This window comes from Phacochoerus africanus, chromosome 6 (genome assembly GCF_016906955.1).
Source record: "Phacochoerus africanus isolate WHEZ1 chromosome 6, ROS_Pafr_v1, whole genome shotgun sequence".
In the NCBI taxonomy this organism is placed as follows: domain Eukaryota; kingdom Metazoa; phylum Chordata; class Mammalia; order Artiodactyla; family Suidae; genus Phacochoerus; species Phacochoerus africanus.
This window is the reverse complement of record NC_062549.1, coordinates 38,941,799-38,963,754: the sequence shown is the minus strand read 5'-3', so window position 1 is coordinate 38,963,754 and position 21,956 is coordinate 38,941,799. Positions and strand designations below refer to the sequence as shown.

The following is a 21,956-nucleotide window of genomic DNA, read 5'->3' as shown; positions in this document are numbered from 1 at the left end:
TGCTTCTTACTGCTCTATGTTTTATTTCTGATCCTTTCAAAACAACTTGCAGGCAAATAGTAATAGCCCCATTTATAGATAAGGACTCTGAAGTATAGAGGGACTTTGTAATTTCTCATATAGTTTCTGAACTAGGATTTGAACCCAGCTCATTCTGATGCCAAAACCCATGTACTTTTTAATCACTTGACGAAACCACCTCCTTTCAGTTGCTGTTGCTTTTTTAATACAAGGCTTCTACCTTTGGTTGTTTGCCTCTTTGATTTTATTTTTGCCAAATAATAAATGCTACAACTCATGGCTAGTGTTTCTTTGTGTCATCCTACATCTTGAATTTATGGTTTTTAACTTGGTTCAGTCCAAGTGACTCTCATTTCAGTTAATTTTTTATGCTATTGTGCTATATGCTTTTATGTGTTTTAAATATGTGGCTTTTTAAAAGACTTTTAAATTGTTTTTTTTTTGGTGAATAAACATCTCAGATGTATCTACTTATACACCTTAATATATATTATTATATAGTTGTTTTCCTCTGAGCCACATCTTGGGTACTTTGAGGAGTACGATTTGCCTGTAGAGCAGCTGCACTCTATGCAGTGATGTTGAGTACTTTGTCTTGTCACTTGCCTTTTAGATAAACCTTTGTCTAAAAGCCATATATGGCAGGAGCCATAGATCTTGGGTCTGTAAAGCAAGTTAAGCTACCAGGTCTTCATTTGGATATGAAGGTTGATGTGTCACTAATGCTCGTCTCTAACACAGTTTACATTGGACCATTAGCCAGGCTGAATGCATTGTGTTAGTAGATACTAAAGGGAATAAAGAGAAGTGTAAGATGTGCTTACCCTCAGAGAGATTACAGTCTAGCTGAGGAAAGGCAAGCATAAGAGAAGATATCAGGGAGTTCCCATTATGGCTCAGCGCTAACAAATCTATTATCCATGAGGATGCGGGTTTGATCCCTGGCCTCACTCAGTGGGTTAAGGATCTGGCATTGCCAAGCCTGTGGCGCAGGCCAGCAGCTGCAGCTCCAATTTGACCCCTAGCCTGGGGTGCGGCCCCAAAAAGCAAGAAAGAGAGAGAGAAGATATCAGGTAATATAAGGCCTTGGGTGCCAGGTATTCGGAGGAGTAAGATAATCCTTTTCAGGTAGCTGGAAAAGATTGACTTCAGTGAACTCTTCAGGATGGGGATTGACTTCAGTAAGTAGAAGCAGGGAAGCCAATTTTGGCAGAGAAGAGAAATGAACACAGTTATTCGTTGTTCATCTGAAACAAAATAATGCATTCAGACATTCCTCAAGGAAAAGCCCTAGATAGGTTTGACTGGTCAGGTTGGGGTGAGGATGTGGTAAAAACTTAGAAATGTTCAGCTGGCAGCAACATCTTTGATTAGAATTGATATTGCATCTATGATTATGAAGGTCTGAATTAGGATAGAAGTATCAAGATTGTTAATAAGAGAAACAGTGAAAGCTAAAATATATAAAATTGAATCACCATCAGGTTGTTCAGGATGAAGTCAGTGGTCTTCTACTTAGGTCATTCATCATAAATATTAATAAAGGGAGTTCCCGTTGTGGTGCGGTGGAAACAAATTCGGCTAGTATCCATGAGGATGCAGGTTTGATCCCTGGCCTCACTCAGTGAGTCAGCAATCTGGCATTGCCATGAGCTGTAGTGGAGATTGCAGACGTGGCTTAGATCCCAATTTGCTGTGGCTGTGGTGCAGGCCAGCAGCTGCAGCTCCGATTCAGCCTCTAGCCTGGGAACTTCTAAATGCAGCAGGTGCGGCCCTAAAAAGCGAAGAAAAAAAAAAAAGGATGTATATATATCAATAAGCTCTTACATTTTTATGATCACAGCGCAGAATATTTTCACATCTTTAATTCTAATGCACAACTTTGGGGATGGGAGCATTTTATACATATATATACGTGTGTGTGTGTGTGTGTGTGTGTATAATTGAAGAGGGCTTAATGAATTGCCCAGGATCACATGGCTAGTAAATAATGCTCTGTCAGTTTCTCTGAAGCAGCAGTTCTCAAAGTGTGGATCTTGGACCCCTGGGAAGGTGTTCCAGGGACCCTTTTGTTAGGTCCCAGAAGACAAAACCGCTTTCATAATAATTAAGACATTATTTGTCTTTTTCACTGTGTTGATATTTGCATTAATGGTGCAAAAGCAATAATTGGTAAAACTACTGACTCCTTCGTACAAATAAAGGCAATAACACCAAACTAATAGTAGTTGAATTCTTTACTGCAATCCAGTCACAGTTTTAAAAAAAAAGAGAGAGAGAGCGCTAGTATACTTGATAAATCTGTAAAAAAAGATAATCGTTAATTTTCTGAAATCTCGACCTTTGAATACATGCTTTTAAATTATTCTATATGATGACATGAGAAGTATGCATAAAGGATGCTGTGTACTGAAGAACAGCAGTGGTCTTGAGGAAAAACACTTGTGCAGTTGAATTGCAAACTGGTCTAGCCACTTATCATGGAAGTCCATTTTTCCTTGAGAAAACAACTGATAGACAGGTCACGGTTACTTAGGCTTGGGCACTTGCAGACATTTTCCCAAAAATAATCAAGATAGTTCGAGGAAAACAACTGATAGCATTGTTGGAAATGATAAAGTGATTTGTTGCCAAGAGAAAACTAGAAATTTTGGAGTTCCCATTGTGGCTCAGTGGAAACGAATCTGACTGGCATCCTTGAGGACACGGGTTTGATCCCTGGCCTCACTTGGTGGGTTAAAGTTCCTGAGTTGTCATGAGCTGTAGTGCACATCACAGACAAGGCTCAGATCTAGCATTGCTGTGGCTGTGGCATAGGCGGGAGGCTGCAGCTCTAGTTCGATCTCTAGCCTGGGAACCTCCATATGCTGTGGGTGTGCCCCTAAAAATAAAAATTAAAAAAAAAAAAGAAATTTGGAAAATTTGTGACTACTACATGAACTTAACAACATCCCCCTTCATAAAGAATTTCTGAGATCAGTGATAAAACAAATGTGTTTTTTTTTTAATATTGTATATAATGAAATGTTTTAACATTTTGGAAGATGCATATAACTCAATGAATTAGTATTTCCCAAATGACCAATATTTGTATGTTACAAAATCAGGCAAGTGTTAAAATTCATTTAAGGTGCTAAATAGACCAGTGGATTTTAATGGAGTAGAGTATAGAAAGCTCATTGATGTAGTTTCAGATTTTCATGTCGCAACAGTTTTTAAGAAACTATCATTTGACAAGTTTTGTTGTAATATCACTTCCTTCCTCTACCTGAAATCCTTCCTGATTTCTCATTGCTCTTACTCCACAATCTTGAACATCATCCAAAGGCACTGTGACTCAAGTCCCTTTTCCTACTTCTTACCTTCTCTAAGCTCCAGACATACTGGTTTTCTTTTTTATTATTGTTAAATAGCTTTTAAGATAAACCATAGAATTCACTTCTTTCAAATGTACAATTGTAGGGTATTTACAGAGTTGCACAGCTATTACCACAATCTAATTATTAAACATTTTCCTCTTCCCAAGAAAAAATCTTGTACCTGTAAGCAGTTGCTCCGTTTTTCCCCTTTCCTCCCCTTAGCAACCACCAGTCTTTGGTATACTATCAGTAGTATCACAATTACCTGAAAAAACTACTGAAAAAATTCCCTTTTCTGATTACATATCTATGTGTACATAGCCAGGTATCTTCATATGCTTCAAATAATATATCTCAGTAAATTAATGCAAAAAGAGATATGCAGATCCTTATGGACATTAAAATGTAAAACATGAAACTCCTTTCACTAAAATGTTTATTTTGAAAAATATAATTATATAGGTGTAATTATATAATGTGTAATTAGTTATTATTTTGAAATAAATCAATTTGTATCTAAACAATTTCTTACTTTAAATTTATGTTAGGTCGATAGCAATAAATATAACCCACATAAAGGCTCTGATATCCTCAATACATTTTAAGAATATAAAAGTATCCTATGACCAAGAAGTTTGAGAACCACTGTTCTAGGAGTGATCAGAGTTTAGAAAACCAAAAACATTATTCAGAAGCAACATGGATTTTATACAGGCATAAGCTATAGCAGGTCTTAGCAAAATAGAGAATACCTGAATGCCCTGGGAGTTTACGTACATTTGTTCTATCTTCCATAATACATATCAGAAACTATAGCCCATAGCAGTTTAAAACCAGGGACTGGCAGACCATGACCATAGCCATATCAGACTCTCTGCCTATTTTTGCAAGTTTTATCCGAACACAGCCACATTTATTCATTTATAAATTGTCTGTAGCTATTGTCTGTGGCTGCTTTTGCACTACAACAGCAAAGTTGAATGGCTGCAATAAAGGCCCTATAGTTTGCAAAGCCTAAAATATTTACTATCTGGTCCCCCCCTCCCCCCGAACTCCTGTCTTAAACTCCTAGTATTATATTTTGGATTCATTAAAATGTTTCATTATCTCGAGTGCTTTAATATGATCTAATTCTCTAGGTCTTGGACTCTTGATCTTCCAGGCTCGCTTGTGCCACAGTCTATAGCTTTGTGATTTCTTGGGTTCCACCCAAGGAATTAGTTTTCAAAGTCTCCTTTAAGGTAAACTAAATAACTTATTATAAAAGAGGAACTATCTTACCAGAGAAACCTCATTTCTGACCCTAGACTTTTCTGTCTAAACTCCTAACAAATAGTGGAACAGAGACCAGAACCAGGACCTCTGCCTGGCACATCATTTTTCCATGATACTCTGGTTGTATAAGACAGGAAGAAGGAAGAGAGGATGGAAATACAGTGAAATAGTGAATTTGTTTTTTAAAATGCTAAGATTGAAATGAGAATGGGATCTCCAATTGGAATTAGTTTATTAGGCTATTGGAAAAGTGAGAGACAAATCTGGGAGAGTTCAGGGCTAGATAAAAGGGGCTTTTTTGTTTGTTTGTTTGTTTGCTTTTTAGGGCCAAACCTGCAGCATGTGGAAGTTCCTAGACCAGGGGTCATATTGGAGCTGCAGCTGCTGGCCTACAGCCACAGCAATACCACATCCGAACCTCGTCTGTGATCTCCACCACAGCTCATGGCATTGCTAGATCCTTAACCCATTTAGCGGGGCCAGGGATTGAACCTGCGTCCTCATGGATACTAGTCAGGTTTGTTACCGCTGAGCCACAACAGTAATGCCTCTTGTAAATTTTTAACATTATGATTTGATAGCCATGCTGCTTGTGCAGTGTACCATAACTTATGCTTGCACACCAAACATAAACAATATAATGATTTGGATGATGGATCAACTATATAAATGTAATAGCTCAAAGGTTGTATTTGTGGGGACAGTGAGAGTTGGGCAAACAGGCCAATTTAATGCAGTCTAGCTTTAGACTTCTTCATTGATTAACCAAATATTAATGGAATAACTTCTTTGTGCAAGATACACTATTCTAGGAAGTAGGAATATAATGTTTGATAAAAGAGTCACTATTCTCTTGAAGTCGAGTGGGGAAAACAACTGAAAACAAGTGAATATAGGCTCTAAAGTCAGGTGCTGTGAAAGACAATAATCAGGGCGAGAAGAAAGAGGTAAAGTGCAAATTTTGGGCACTTAAATGCGCTGCAACTCTACTCCTTCCGTTTTTTTAAATGTATCAGAATAGTAGTGACTGGAGTAATCCTGAGTCTAGTTTAAATCACACACCCCTCCCCCAAATGGGAAAAATCAATTGCAAGCCTCTCGACTTTCTAAAAGCTTTATGACACTTTTCATAATTAAGCTCATCCTAACGTGTATCACCAAGTTGCTAAGATTAAGAACTGCAGGTTTAGGCAGAGTAGAGAAATGGAATTCATATGCCTCTTGAAGGGCCATTCATCCTTTGCCATTTAACCATGCCTAACTTGTCTGTATGTTTGAGACAAGTGAAAAAAATAAATCATGCCAAAATGTGAAACCATGGAAAATAGGGACTAGTCTTATTTGTTTAGGCAGAAAGTGGACAAAATTGATCCTAAAGCAGTGGTTTTCAGACTTCTCAAGTGGCGGTTGCTAAAACTTTTCGAAATAAATTTCACTAACAGCTTTTAATTTTGTCACCATTACCAAAAAAAAGAAGGGAATTTTGACCCAGTGGAAGTGTAGAAAGAACAAAAATCTCAGAAAAAAAGACAGTTTTTTTCCACAGATTAATGAAAAGCCTTATATACATCAGCCACTAGTCTGCAGGCCAGAGCACTCCAGTATTCATTTCTAACCTCTAGAAAAGACTTAGCTTTCTTCTTTTTCATGCTCCGTTTACTTTATCCCTCCTGACATTACTAGCAGATACTTCAGATGATTATAAGGTTCTAAATATGAGAGATGTCAGTTTGCCAAAATTTTAAGAACCAGTGCCTTCTGATTAGAGAATTCATAAATCAAATAAGGATTATTCAGAACCTGGCTACTTACGTTGTGTATAAATAATAGCTAATTGCAAAATAAAGTATCATTGATTTAAAACTTATGCAGTATCCCTCTTATGATAGTTTTGATGCAGTACAAATTTTAGATTATACTCCTTAAGATAATTTTTCCAGGAGTTCCCGTCGTGGCTCAGTGGTTAAAGATTCCGACTAGGAGCCATGAGGTTGCGGGTTTGATCCCTGCCCTTGCTCAGTGGGTTAACGATGCGGCATTGCCGTGAGCTGTGGTGTAGGTCGCAGACGCGGCTCGAATCCCACGTTGCTTGGCTCTGGCGTAGGCCTGTGGCTACAGCTCCGATTCAACCCCTGGCCTGGGAACCTCCATATGCTGCGGGAACGGCACAAGAAATGGCAAAAAGACACACAAAAAAAGATAATTTTTCCAGCATTAATTGGGCACTGCTCTGCCTTTCTTTATACTTAGCAATTCTTTTTTTTTTTTTAATACTTGAATTCTAACCTGGGGTGGGGGGAGGTGCTCAATCTGTGGCATGCAGACCTTCCTGGGCCAGGGATGGACTCTGCTCTACAGCTGTGACAATGCGGATCCTTAACCCACTGATCTACCCGTGGCATATAGAAGGTCCCAGGCTAGGGGTCGAAGGTCAGATCAGAGCTGCAGCTGCCACCTATACCACAGCCACAGCAATACGGGGTTTAAGCCACTCGTCTGCACCCTACACCACAGCTCACGGCAACACTGGATCCTTAACCCACTGAACAAGGCCAGGGATCAAACCTGCATCTTCATGGAGACTAGTCAGATTCGTTTTCACTGCACCACAATGTTACAGTTCTTTAAAATAGCAAAATCTTTTTTTTTTTTTTGTCTTTTCTAGGGCTGCACCCATGGGATATGGAGGTTCCCAGGCTAGGGGTGGAATCGGAGCTGTAGCCGCCATCCTACGCCAGAGCCACAGCAATGCATGATCCGAGCCACCTCTGCAAACTACACCACAGCTCATGGCAATGCTGGATACCCAACCCACTGAGCAAGGCCAGGGATCCAACCCTCAACCTCATGGTCCCTAGTCGGATTCGTTAACCACTGAGCCACGACGGGAACTCCTAAAATAGCAAAATCTTTTAAGAAAGCAGTTAAGGAGTTCCTGTCGTGGCGCAGTGGTTAACGAATCCGACTAGGAACCATGAGGTTGCGGGTTCGGTCCCTGCCCTTGCTCAGTGGGTTAACGATCCGGCGTTGCCATGAGCTGTGGTGTAGGTTGCAGACGCGGCTCGGATCCCACGTTGCTGTGGCTCTGGCGTAGGCCGGTGGCTGCAGCTCTGATTCAACGCCTAGCCTGGGAACCTCCATATGCCTCGGGAGCGGCCCAAGAAATAGCTAAAAAGACAAAAAAAAAAAAAGGAAAGAAAGAAAGCAGTTAATCATTTGACTAGATCTACTTTTGCTGTCAAGGTGTACCTTTTCCCACTCTAATAATTTTTTTTTTGTCTTTTGTCTTTTTTGTTGTTGTTGTTGTTGTTGTTGTTGCTATTTCTTGGGCTGCTCCCTCAGCATATGGAGGTTCCCAGGCTAGGGGTTGAATCAGAGCTGTAGCCACCGGCCTACGCCAGAGCCACAGCAACGCGGGATCCGAGCCGCGTCTGCAATCTACACCACAGCTCACGGCAACGCCGGATCGTTAACCCACTGAGCAAGCGCAGGCACCGAACCCGCAACCTCATGGTTCCTAGTCAGATTCGTTAACCACTGCGCCACGACGGGAACTCCCCCACTCTAATAATTGATAGCACTTATTTGTTGGGTATTGTCTAATATTAGGAATATTCATTTATGTTAAGCTTAAAAGATGAGCTTAATATGGAAGTCATTTTTTGTGTGTTTGATAACCAGCTCATAATTTTTTTTACATTCAAGTTTTATGAATTTGAGAGTGACTTACTAAAACTACTTCAGCATGTGCTTTTAAAAGACCATAATCTCGGAGTTCCCGTCGTGGCGCAGTGGTTAACGAATCCGACTAGGAACACTGAGGTTGTGGGTTCGGTCCCTGTCCTTGCTCAGTGGGTTAAGGATCTGGCGTTGCCGTGAGCTGTGGTGTAGGTTGCAGACGCGGCTCGGATCCCGAGTTGCTGTGGCTCTGGCGTAGGCCGGCGGCTACAGCTCCGATTAGACCCCTAGCCTGGGAACCTCCATATGCTGTGGGAGCGGCCCAAGAAATAGCAACAACAACAACAACAAAAGACAAAAGACAAAAAAAAAAAAGACCATAATCTCCAAAGTAGAGTACAAGAAGATCCATTGGGATAAAGGAATAAAATACTAGGCTTTCTATTTATACTTAGTTTCTTTATCAAAAAAAATTAATCTTTCCTTACATTTTATATATGGCTCATCATTGGCATCCTCATTTGGGATGTTAAAGGGAATTAATTAATTACAGGCAGGGGAAAGTGGGAGAGTGACAGCGATAAAGCAAATGGAGTGGAACCTGAGCTGGGTTAAAAAAATAATAATAAACATCATTTTAGGCATTGGCCATCAGTAGAGGGGGTGGGGCACACATTAAGGGTGTAAGAAAGTCCTACTCAACATCCTGGCTGCAGTACTTTATTTTGAGAGATGATTCGTGTATAGTTGGGGCAAAGACAAATATTTAGAGATGACAACAGTTTTGTTGGAACCAAATGATTGTATATGTGAAAAAAAGAATATGAGGTTGAGATTAATTTGTATGAGACCTTATATGTCATATAAAGAAGTTATTAGACTCCATAGATGGTAGGAAATGGCGGGAGGTTTTCAGTGGTAATGTAAATTAATTGGGCTGGTGTAGATATGTTGGGAGGGAAGCTCTTGAAGATAAGAGTATTTCCTAATGCCCCATTTACATGTCTGTTTCTCCTATTAGGTAACAGGGAGGCAGACCTTTGTGGTTTTAGTTTTCCTTTAAGTATTAAATGTAGTGTACATTTATAGCCCCAAATCACATAGCTAATACATTATTAAATTTAGATTTGCTGTTAAATGTAGAAAGAAAGAGTATTTGTGAGAACAGGCTCTGTAGTCTGAATTGGGTTTTAGTCCTGGTTTCACCACTTAATAACCTTTTATCTTCAGGGATTTATGTGATCTTTATGGCCTCAGTTTCCTTATCTGTAAGGTGGGGGTACTTACTTTAATTAGTTTCTATAGGTATCTACTGTCCAGTATGGTAGCTACTTGTCAGATGTGGCCATTTAGCATCCTTTTTCATACTATCTTATTAATAGTTTTTTATATTAATTACACTTACATTTTGAAATGATAGTATTTTGGATGTGCTGGGTTAGATATATCTGCTAGAAAAAAAATTTTTTTTCTGTCTTTTTTTTTGTCTTTTTCTAGGGCCGCACACACGGCATATGGAGGTTCCCAGCCTAGGGGTCTAATCGGAGCTGTAGCCACCAGCCTGCGCCACAGCCACAGCCACGCCAGATTCGAGCCATGTCTGTGACCTACACCATAGTTCTAGGCAATGCAGGATCCTTAACCACTGAGCAAGGCCAGGGATAGAACCCGAAACCTCATGGTTCCTAGCTGGATTCGTTAACCACTGAGCCACAACAGGAGCTCCAGAAAATTATGTATGTTGCTTGCATTATTTTTCGGTTGGACAGTGCTCCTCTAGACCAGGAGTTGGCCAACTCTGGCCCCCAAATTCAACCAGATGCCTATTTTTGTGAATAAAATTTTGTTGGAACACAGCTACACACATTTTCATGCCACAGCAGCAGAATTATTTGGTTACTGCATGTAGAACCATACGACCTGCAAAGCCTAAAATATTTACTGTTTGATCTTTTATAGAAAAATTTGCTGACCCCTGCTCTAGATGAATAACTGATAGATGTTCAATGTGTATATGTTTACTCGAGAGGATATGAAAGACAGACAGAAAGTAGGTTAGTGGTGGATGCTGGTAGGGAAAAGGTAGTGAGGAGTGACTGCTAAAGAGTACCAGCTTTCGGAGTTCCTCTTGTGGCTCAGTGGTTAACGAATCCGACTAGGAACCATGAGGTTGCGGGTTCGATCCCTGGCTTTGCTCAGTGGGTTAAGGATCCAGCATTGCCATGAGCTGTGGTGTAGGTCACAGACATGGCTCGGATCCCGCATTGCTGTGGCTGTGGCGCAGGCTGGTGGCTACAGCTCTGATTAGACCCCTAGCCTGGGAACGTCCATGTGATGCAGGAGCGGCCCTAGAAAAGGGAAAAAGACAAAAAAAAGAGTACCAGGTTTCTTTTTGAGAATGATGAAAATGTTCTAGAGTTAGGTAACAGTGACAGTTGTGCAACTTCAAAAATACTAAAAACCACTGAATTTTGCACTTTAAAAAAATATCGTCTCAATTTTTTAAAAGTGGATATGAGCCTGATCTGCTAGATGTAATAAAGCAGTACATTAAACATGATAGGTATTAATGATAATGAGAACTTGAAAAGAAACACTCAGATCAGCTACAGGGAACACAAGAAAAGAATTTTTTTTTTTTTTGTCTTTTTGCTATTTCTTGGGCTGCTCCCTCGGCATATGGAGGTTCCCAGGCTAGGGGTCCAATTGGAGCTGTAGCCACCGGCCTACGCCAGAGCCACAGCAATGCGGGATCCAAGCCGCGTCTGCAACCTACACCGCAGCTCACGGCATCGCTGGATCCTTAACCCACTGAGCAAGGGCAGGGACCGAACCCACAACCTCATGGTTCCTGGTCAGATTCATTAACCACTGCGCCACGACGGGAACTCCAAGAAAATAATTTTAATAGTTTTTTATATATTCCCATTGCCAAAGACAATTTTTAATCACCTTTAAGAGATCATACCACTTGGGAATATTTGCAGATAGTTTATTGATAAGGAAAGTAGCTGTCATTTATTGTTTACTCAAACTGTCATTTACTGCTTACCCTATCTCTTTTTAGTTGTCAACTCTTAAGATAATGCCTAATAATATATAGCCAATTTCAGTAAATATTAAATGAGTAAATACAAAGTATAAGTAAAAATCACTATTTTTTTAATATTAGTTTTCTGTGGGAAACATCTAAAGATAAAAATCATGGCTTTATGGAGTTTGCTTTAGCAAGCTTTTGAGAGGAAAAAATATTAGTGGAAGGGAGTTGGAAGACTGTTCCAAAATGTCCATATCTTGTATGTGTGTAGGTGTTTTTTCTTTAATGAATTACTGAACATCTACCACATACAAATCTTAGATGTTTTCACACTGCTTTGAAACTGATAAAATATTATTTGCTTTGTACAGCTGATTCATCAATATGTTATACATAGGGTATGCCAACAATCTGCTTTATGAAATCTAGAAACCAATAATTAGTGTTATCATTTTCCTTCTGAACACTAGCAGTAGGTTTTTATTTTATTTCTCTGAAAACGCCATTGTATAGTACCTTATGATAGCATGATGTCCAAGGGCACAGACTTTGGAGCCAGATAGACCTATTACCTAATTTACCAACTTAATATGACCCAGAACAGCCTATTTAATATTTAACAAGTCTTCGTTTCCTCATCTCATAAAATGGGAATAATACCTTCTCTAGTGAGTTTTTTTAAGGAATAAATAATGAGTGTAAAGTATTTAGCATATAGTAACCACTGAATAAATGGTAACCTCATACTATTATTGCCATTTTAATGTTAAGTTTTTTAATCAGACATTAAATTTTTTTGGTTGTCAGCATCATACATTTCATTATGTATTTTACTGACTCCTACCTTTTCAAAAACATAATGAAATATTAAGTAACATTCTATTTTACTTTCAGTCAAAGAAAAATAAGAAGAAATCAAAGTCAGATGCTAAAGCAGTGCAAAACAGTTCACGCCATGATGGAAAGGAAGTTGATGAAGGTACTTGAGCAAGTGAAAGGACTGTAGAAAAAATTTTAATCCTTTTGTACCAAGGTGCATTATATAAAAGCTGCATTTCTCTTGCTTAACTTTGTATCTGGCTCTTCTTTTTAGTGACTAGATTTTAATGTACACGTCTGTGACATTGTTAGGAGATACTTTTTTCCCTAAATTATTTAAGGATTTAATAGCACTTTCCTTGAAGGAAACTGCCTTGAAATTTAAGGTCTAGCCCAATATCCTGAGCAGTTGAAAAGCCATTCATTTGTCTTTGTTTCCTAGAAGCATGGTTTGGGTTTTTTCCCATTGTTCTTAAATATGCCATCCCTAGAAGTCTATGTATAAGATTCTTGAGTAAGCCATTTATTGTCCTTACCTAACACACCCACTTGTTAGTAAGTATATGTAACACTCTTCTACTAGTTCTATCCAGGAAGATAAAAAGATATACAAGATAACTTATATCAGTTTTTCTAAACCATAGATGACAGATGTGACTAAAATTACCAAAATAAATAATGGCAATTAGCTGCCTAAAACAACATAATGAAATTAGAATAACTTCATAGGATAAATTAATATAATCAGCACTCTTGGTTCTTAGTTTAACATCTAAATTTATCGTGATACTTCAGGTGCCCCACCCCATTTTCCCCAAAAAACTACAAGTTTTTTTGTCTTCCCCTTACTGAATAACATTTTTTTTTCTGGGGCTATGTCAGGAGCCTGGGAAACTAAAATTAGTCACAGAGAGAAACGACAGCAGCGTAAACGTGATAAGGTGCAGACTGATTCTGGTTCATTGGATTCAACTATCCCTGGGATAGAAAATATCATCACAGTTACCACCGAGCAAGTTACAACTGCATCATTTCCTGTTGGTTCCAAGAAGAATAAAGGTATATTAGTGGAACATACGAGTGATACATCAAATCCAACTCCTTTTAATCAGATGTACAAAATATCATTACGTCAAAATCTGACTATTTTGAACTGTTTACATCATTGTGCTGATATACCCTTCTTCATGAGAGCATTGTGGACCACATTTTGGTTTCCCTGATACCAGCAGTGTTTCTGGTTACATACTGCCTAATGAATGGCCTATTAAGTTAAAATTGCCTTCCTGCCTTGAGTCACATGAGAAAATGCTGCCTTTTTCTCATGTTTTTGCTTTGCCCCACCTCTCTTACATATCCATTTCTTACAGTGGATATTTATTAAGTGGAATTATTTGTCACCATTCTGCATGTTGGGTCCTTTCATTCCAAGATGAAAGAAGCATGTTTTGGATAGTACAGGTTCTGTTTGGATTTCTTATCACCAAAAATTTTTGAGAATGTTATGGGTGTTTGATAAACCCTGACTGGAATTTCAAAACGCCTATTGAGCTAATCTTATTCCCAAGTATTTCAGATGCTCAATACTGATGACTTCTTGGTGGCTCTTTATGTCACCATTATTTTCGGAGAGATCTATGTATAAGATTCTTGAGTAAACCATTTACTGTCCTTACCTAATACCCCCACTTATTAGTAAGTATATATAATATGTCACCTTGGAGACATCAGTCTGCAGAGTGATTCTGTTCCTCTTGCTTCAAGGCATTGTCTTTTTTTCTTTCAACTTTTTATTAATTGCCAGCACCTCCCGCTTGTCTCCAAACCTCTGTCTTAGCCTTGGTACTTTTTACTTTTTTGCTTGATGATTTGGTGGGATTTATTGCTGTAGTACAACAATGACTCGTGTTTATCATTTGCGCTATCACATGCTAGCCATGCTTTAGTGTTTCTGTTAGTGACCTTTTATTTTCTTGTGCATGCCCTCCTTGCTAGCACAATCCTGTCATGCTAGTTTTTTGATACGTTGTAATCATTTTGCTTCTTAGTGTCAGAACAATAGTATCTTCGTTATAACATGTAGACTCACCTCTTGCCATATTTCCTAAGTCCTGGTTCAAATACTGGCAAAAATCTTCACAAGTTGTTGTGTTTGCTTCCAGGATTGTTGAAAAGGCAGCTAGCTGGTCTTGTTAAGAGGTGGCAAAGTTGAATCCAATTACAGAGCCCAGTTCTCCAATTCTGCTTTAGGGAATCTTGATAACCATTACAGAACAGCAGACTATCCATATACTTGGGCAATTTTCCAGGTCCTTTATTGGCGTTGTAGTTGACTAAGAATATGGTAACTAGAACATGTGAAATATGTTGTGCCTTTTTTCCAATGTAAGAATTTAGTAACTTAAAGGAGAAATTTATTATAAACAATTAGTAAAAATTAATTTGTATGTTACACCTAATTTAATGTGCATAGTGGCCTGTTTAGTATTAAATAAATTTTATTTCTATTTCAACCAGGTGATTCTCATCTAAATGTTCAAGTTAGCAACTTTAAGTCTGGAAAAGGAGATTCTACACTTCAGGGTGAGAGAAATTACGTGTAACTTAAACTGAAGGCCCATCAAAATAGAAACTTATATGTCGTCTTTGTCACATGAATGACAAAAAAAAAAGCTTAGAATTTTTTTTTTTTTTTTTGGCTGCACCCGCAGCATGTGGAAATTTCCAGGCCAGGGATCAAACCCGCACCACAACAGTGACAAGGCCAAATCCTTAACCACCAGAGAACTCCAGAAATGATTTCTAATTACTAAAGTAGCATAATCACAGTCTAGAGATTTTGGAAAATAGATAAGAAAAGTCACTCCCCATTTCTAACAGTTTTTGGTATATTCTAATTGTTTCTCCCTCTTCCCCATGTGTAAAAACATTCTTTTGGTAATAATTTATATGCAATTTTGATTGTTGTTTGCATTGTTTAAACCAATAGAGAAAAGGATTTTTTTTTTCTGGACTAGGGTTTAATACAGGTGTATGTGGGATAAAAGACTTTACCTCTGCTTATTAAATAGTCTTAATACCTATAATCTTCTAAACTGCTTCTTGAACAGTATCAAATATTTTTTAATAAATGGACTATAGTCTAAAGTTGTGCAGAGTTTTACAAATAGAAAATATATTTTATTTATTTGCTTATGATAAAGATTGAATTAAGTAGAGAGTGGTATATCTGACTTTAAGTTGTTTCTAGTAAAACATAAAATTCAAAAATGAAGTACCTTCTTATTTCAGGCTTGTTCTTAACACTGACAGCTTCCTTCATTCCCATGGTTCTCAATCCTGGCTACACATTACAACCATCTAGGAAACTTAGAAAAAGCCACACATATATATGAAAAGAAACGTGTGCTTACAGACACACGTGTCTGTGTGTGTGTGTGTGTGTGTACAGAGATACACACATACATACACATACATACCTATACCTGCATGTAAATATATACACACATACATATTGATCCCTGGGCTTTATCCCTAGAGATTCTGATCTTGATTGGTTTGGGCCAATATCAAAGTGAGGACTTAGAAATTTTTCCATTTATTTTATTTTTTATTTTTTGGCCACACCCCCAGCTTGCAGAAGTTCCCAGGCCAGGGACCCAATTTGCACCACAACAGTGACCGAAGCTGACAATGTTGGATCCTTAATCCATTGCACAAGAGAACTCATTTATTTGATTTTAATGTGCAGCCAGGTTTTTGGAGTAATGATTTTAAATACACTTATTATTCTAAATACCTTATACATTCTATATCTATATATAGAGAGAGAGATAAGTATGTATGGAAGGAGCATGTAACTAAGGAGAAATCTTTATGTTCTTAGTGGGTGAGTATTCTGTGCATATCAAAATATGTATTTTCCTGTTTGCTCTCTTGTACTTCTTTTGAGCAAGTCAGCCTGCTTTTGAAAACATTTATTAGTATATATTAAGTTCAGACCTACTCATTTTTTAATTAAAAGTCATCCATGATGGTCATGTCACTTTTTAAATTAATTTATCTTTAAAGCTCAAGCTATTTAGAGGACAGTAGAGGGGGAAGAATGAATTATAAATCAAGCAATTATAGAAACTTGAAAATATCCCAGTTTTAACAAGGAGTCACGTATCAGTTTTTAATCTTTCTTTTCTTTTTTTTAAGTTTCTTCAGGATTGAATGAAAACCTCACTGTAAATGGAGGAGGCTGGAATGAAAAGTCTGTAAAACTTTCCTCACAGATCAGTGCAGGTGAGGAGAAGTGGAACTCTGTTTCACCTGCCTCTGCAGGCAAGAGGAAAACTGAGCCATCTGCTTGGGGTCAAGACAGTGGAGAGGCTAATGCAAATGGAAAGGACTGGGGAAGGAGTTGGAGTGACCGTTCAATATTTTCTGGCATTGGTAAGAACCATTAGAAAGTTTTAAGTTTGTTTGCATGCTTATCTGGTATATTTAAAAATTTTTAGGAATGAGGAACAGATCCATGAATAGAAAAGTTAGTGATGCTGTACAGAAATAATATGACTAACTCAACTCATCTCAGATCCTTCACATGGAGCAAAGTGAGGACTTAATAAGTAAATAATAGTATTTTTTATTTACTCAATATTTTCACGTAGTTGTATTACATTTGATTATCAGTGCAGCTAAATGGTATAATTGTGTGTTTTTAATGATACAATATGTATAATGTGTGAGCAGATTTTGATAAATTTCAACAATTCTGTGGAGTTTAAATAAAAATAGTAACTGGTTATACAGTTTATAGTATCAATTTATATCCTGTTTTACAGTCTACAAAATGCGTATTTATAATTAATTGTTCCCCTGAATTCCAGAGATAAAGACCAGTAGTGGAATAGCTTTTTTCTGTTAAGAGCCATCAAGTTAAAGGCAACTTAATTTCAGGAGTGTGTGTGTGTTACAGAAAAGAAATCTATGTTTAATATGGAGAACTTCAAATAGAGAAGGAAGAACCCACTGTTTCCACACTACCCATTAAATTTCTTTATGGTCTTTTTTTTCCCCTGTGTACAATTTTGTTTTTGTTTCTTTACATTATCTAAATCATATGTACGTTTTTGTGTTCCCATCCCTCCTTTAATATTGTAACAAACATTTTCTTTACTTTCTGTAAGTATGTTTATTTAATGGCCCTATAATATAATTGTGTAAGCATAGCCTAAATTATTCCACTATTCCCATATTACGGGAGAAATAATTTTTCTTTTTTTAACCCTTGTAGATGACATTGCATTGAGTATATTTGTTAGGGAGATGTTTCTTTAGGACAGATTCTGGGGAATGATATTGGGTTAAAGGGAATATGAATGTTTACAGTGTTCTATGACATGTTGTCAAAAGTATTTTCTAGGAAAGTTGTATTTATTGTCAGCTTCATCATGAGTGCCATTTTATATTCTTACCAAGGTTGAATATTCTTACTTTCGTTAATCTTTTCTAATTTGATAAGCAAAAAAATACATAAATCATTTTGGTTAACTTTTTAAAATCACAAATGAGGTTGAATATTTTTTACAACTTTCTTGATCATTTCTATTTCTTTTACAAATTGTCTGTTCATGTTCTTTGCTCATTTGTGTAATGACCTTTTACTGTTTTTGTGCTTTTTTAAAGTTATAATTCCTTGTGCATTGAACATAAAATCTTTTCTGTTGTGCTTATTGCAGATATGTTTCATTAGTTTGTTTTACTTTGGGGAGTGATAGACATGACAGAGTTTTTAGTATTTAAGTAAGAAAGAGTTGTGTCTTCCTATGTTATTTGCTTTTCCCATCACTTTTAAGCCTAGAAAGACTCATGTCAACTAACATGCCTAAGAAGTAGACTCTTAGTAGATCATTTATTAATACTGTTCTTATGCTTATTTTCCCGTCTTCCCCTGCAGTGTCCAAAAATGGTGTAGAAATATCAAAATTCTTTTGGAAGAAGAGACAATCCCTAAATTCCCAGTCTCATTTTCAGCAGTGATTGAAAGCATACATTTCTGTAAAGCATCCTTTCACATTGAATAAAAAAAAAAAAAATGAGGGTTTTTTTGTGGCATAGTAGGCTAAGGATCTGATGTTGTTACTGCAGCAGCTTGGGTCACTGCTATAATGTGGGTTCAGTCCCTGGCCTGGGAACTTCCATGTGCCACTAGTGCAGCCAAGAAACTTAAAAAATAAAATAAAAAGAAATGATCAAGTTTATCAAGTAATCTTAAGAAGCATGACCTTTTGAGATACTGCAATTTACTTATAAAAGCTATGTATTTTCATAATTAGAACATAAATTATTTGGCAGTACTTGCTTAATGTGGCTATAGATAAAATTCAGCAGGTTAGGGTTCCTGCTTAGGTAGATTAGGATGTCTGTCGAAATCAAAAGGGAAGTGTATTAGATGAGGTTTGCAGTGAGTCACTGAGAAAAGATAAATGTGACTGGTCTCATAGATGTGTATGTTCCTTAAAATACTCATCTGTAAGAAGGAAATTGCTTTAAAATGTTGAAAAGATATCATGGTACAGTGGAATGAGCATGTTCCTAGTTCAGACAGATCTATTTGGTATGAACCCCTATTCTTCCACAAACTAGCTTTTATGGTATTAGGGTAGTTATTTAAGCTGTGTGAACCTCCTATCCAAGTAGTTGTTAAGGATTGGCTTTAATGAATGTCAGGTTCAGTGCCTGCTCCAAAGTAGTGGCTTAATTGTGGTAGATGATAAGGTAGGCAGCTATGTTAGAGAAAGAACATGGGCTTTGGAAGGAGAACTAAGTTCCAGTCATGGCTCAGCTGTTTTCTGACAGCAAGTTACTTAACTGCTCCGAAACTTGCCCTAAGGGTTAGAAGTAGCTAGAAGGGTTAGTAGTTAGTAAAGAGCCCAGTTCATAATAGACACTCAATAAATAGTAGCTATATTATTGATATATTAAGCGATTCTGATTTCTAAGGTTGTCTTTAAATATTGTTATTGTAGTTTTAAATCTGTACATATCTTTTCAAGTTAAATTGCAAATTGAAGGTTCCAAGTGACGTTCTTTATTTTAACAGCTGCTTGGTCTAGTGTGGATAGGGGAATGAATACCTCTGAACAGAATTCTGCTTCTTTTGCATCTCTCACACTTAACTCTGCTGGTTCTGGTATGTGAAAACAGTCTTTCATTTAGTTAACCAAAAAAATTGTTTAATGTTAGCACTTGCTCTTTGAAACAATAATCAGAGTCAAGTACTGCTATCGACATAAATAATAGATGTACAGTATAACAGCAAGGGCCTTAATAAAAGAGAAAGAAAGACCTAAATTCTTATCTGCAGGTGGCGTGGCTTAGTTCCTTTCTTTTGTGGAGATAAGGAAGATTCTGTGTCCTGATGTAACTGAAAGTGTGTTGGTACACAGACGAATGCAAATACAAGGCCTTCCCTTCCAGGTCATGACACTCTTCTCTTACTGCTGTGCTCCTACCATACTTCTACTTCCAATTTGGCATTTTACTTCTCTTTGCCCTTATCATGAATTTATAGCTAAGCCTTTCAGGTTCAGTGGACCCTCACATAATAACTCTCCTTTGAGTATCTTTGAGTTACTAGAAAATTCATTATTGCTAATAAACCACTATCAATGTAGCATGACTTAAGTGGTTATGCCTTTTATTACTAATATAGAAGCTCTATGTACTTAACAAATACTCTATAAGTGTGGGACACATTTAGTTTTGTAATGCTTGGTTCACTTGGGTTCATGGACCCAGTACTACTTAAGTAGTTCTGCAGTGTCTAGAGTTTCTAGGCTAACCTAGGGGTCAGCAGACTTTTTCTGTAAAGAGCCCAATAGTAAATATTTTAGGCTTTGTGGGCCATGCTGTCTCTGTTGCAACTACTTAATTCTGCCGTTGTATCAGGAAAGCAGCCAGAGGCGATACATAAACCAGATGAGTGTGTCTGGTTTTGGAGTATTATTCTTTTGATTTTTTTTTTCAGCCATTTAAAAATATAAAAACTGTCTTTTGCTCACCAGCCATACAAAAAAGGGGTGGCTGGATTTGGCCTATGAGTTGTAGTTTGCCAATCCCTGTTCTCTTAGACTACATTTCAGTTGCAGAGGTACAAGTTAATTTCTTACTTCATTTGTTGACTTCATACAATACAGATGCTATTCTCTTCATATCTTCAGAGAAAGCAGCATGGGCTGCTAAAGAAATAGCAACAGTGTTAACCGTAGCGTTTCTAAGCAGCGAATATGCTAATTATGTATGAATTATGTAAGTCTTTATACTAATAGGTATTCTTTTTAACTGTTTCTTTATATAGGTGGCTCTGAATCCAAAGTGAATATCAGAGTCACCTAAAGACTCTAAAACATGCAAATTCTGATTCAGATGGTCTGGTGTATATACTACCTGAGGTATATACTACTGCTTTACATTTACATTCTAAAATGAATTTATGGCGGAGTTCCCATGGTGGCTCAGTGGGTTAAGAAAAATGGCCTTTAAAAAACAAAAAAATCCGGGTCCCACTGTGGCTCAGTGGTTATGAACCTGACTAGTATCCATGAGGATGCCAGTTTGATTCCTGGCCTCACTCTGGGTTAAAGGATCCAGCGTTGCTACGAGCTGTGGTGTAGGTCACAGACACAGCTCGGATCTGGTGTTGCTGTGGCTGTGGCATAGGCCAGCAGCTGCAGCTTCAATTCGACCCCTAGCTCAGGATCTTCCATATGCTGCAGGTGCAGCCCTAAAGAGGAAGAAAAACATAATAAAATGCATTTATGGCTGTAGAGTCAAGGATTTTTGACTTGGCATCCTTGAACTTATATGCCCCCAAAACTATATGCAAAATTTTGTGCAAGTCCTAGGTAGTAGTCCACCACAGCTTCATCAGATCACTGAAGGACTGTGACTCCTCACTCACTCCACCTGTTCCCTACCTCCCCAAAAAATAAAAACAGAAAAAACCTAGAAAATAATATTCTCTCCTCTTTAAGTATACTTAAATTTAACTTAGTCTCTAAACCACCAGCACAACTCTCCTATTCTCTTTGGCTTCTTTCTGCCTCACCTCTCTAGGTAATCATCTTTCTTTTATTTTTCCTTAAGCAGAAGATTGTAGCAAACCTCAGACATTTTCTAGTTCCCTCCTTCAGGGTTCTAAGGATATAGGCATAACCTGAAACATCCAGGATTTCTTTTGTGCTTTATTATTTTTTTATTAAAAAGAAAAACAACTTTTTTTTACTTCTTGCAATATATAAATAACCAGTTTGAGTATATATTATAAAAGACAAGATCTAATGGATTGGTACTAGGGAAAAAATATATTTCTGATCAGTGAAGTTAATCAAGTAGTTATCATGCTTAATCAAAAATTACCCTCAATTCTACTTTTCTTTATCTTAACTCTTTCTAATGTTTGAATTTTTCCTTTTAGGAGAAAAAAAAACATAATTAAATCTTCGTGTGCAAAGTATAGAACTATTGTTATGAAACATCATTAGAAAATTCCATTTTTAATTTTATTGCATTCGTTTTCATTTAAGGGTCTACTGCTGAGCCAGTTTCTCAGTCTACCACTTCTGATTATCAGTGGGATGCTAGCGGTAATCAACCCTATATCGATGATGAATGGTCTGGGTTAAGTATGTCCTTTTAAAATTATCAGCTTGTTTTTGTTTTTGTTTTCATAATTTTCTTTCTAGCACCCTGAAGTCATACTTGTTTTAATTTTA

The 21,956-nt window shown here is 37.4% G+C and overlaps 1 protein-coding gene across 3 annotated transcripts in view; it reads left to right on the top strand.

The window, feature by feature from the left end:
- Positions 1-21,956, top strand: part of MTDH (metadherin) — a 60,963-nt gene that overhangs the window by 14,823 nt on the left and 24,184 nt on the right. Inside the window, exons 3-8 of one of the 3 annotated variants that reach the window (XM_047783556.1) lie at positions 12,265-12,349; positions 13,072-13,248; positions 14,707-14,772; positions 16,393-16,629; positions 19,283-19,372; positions 21,768-21,866. In XM_047783556.1, the coding sequence (XP_047639512.1) occupies positions 12,265-12,349; positions 13,072-13,248; positions 14,707-14,772; positions 16,393-16,629; positions 19,283-19,372; positions 21,768-21,866 (754 nt within the window). The remainder of the gene's footprint in view (positions 1-12,264; positions 12,350-13,071; positions 13,249-14,706; positions 14,773-16,392; positions 16,630-19,282; positions 19,373-21,767; positions 21,867-21,956) is intronic. The other 2 variants (XM_047783557.1, XM_047783558.1) reach the window with 2 other exon arrangements.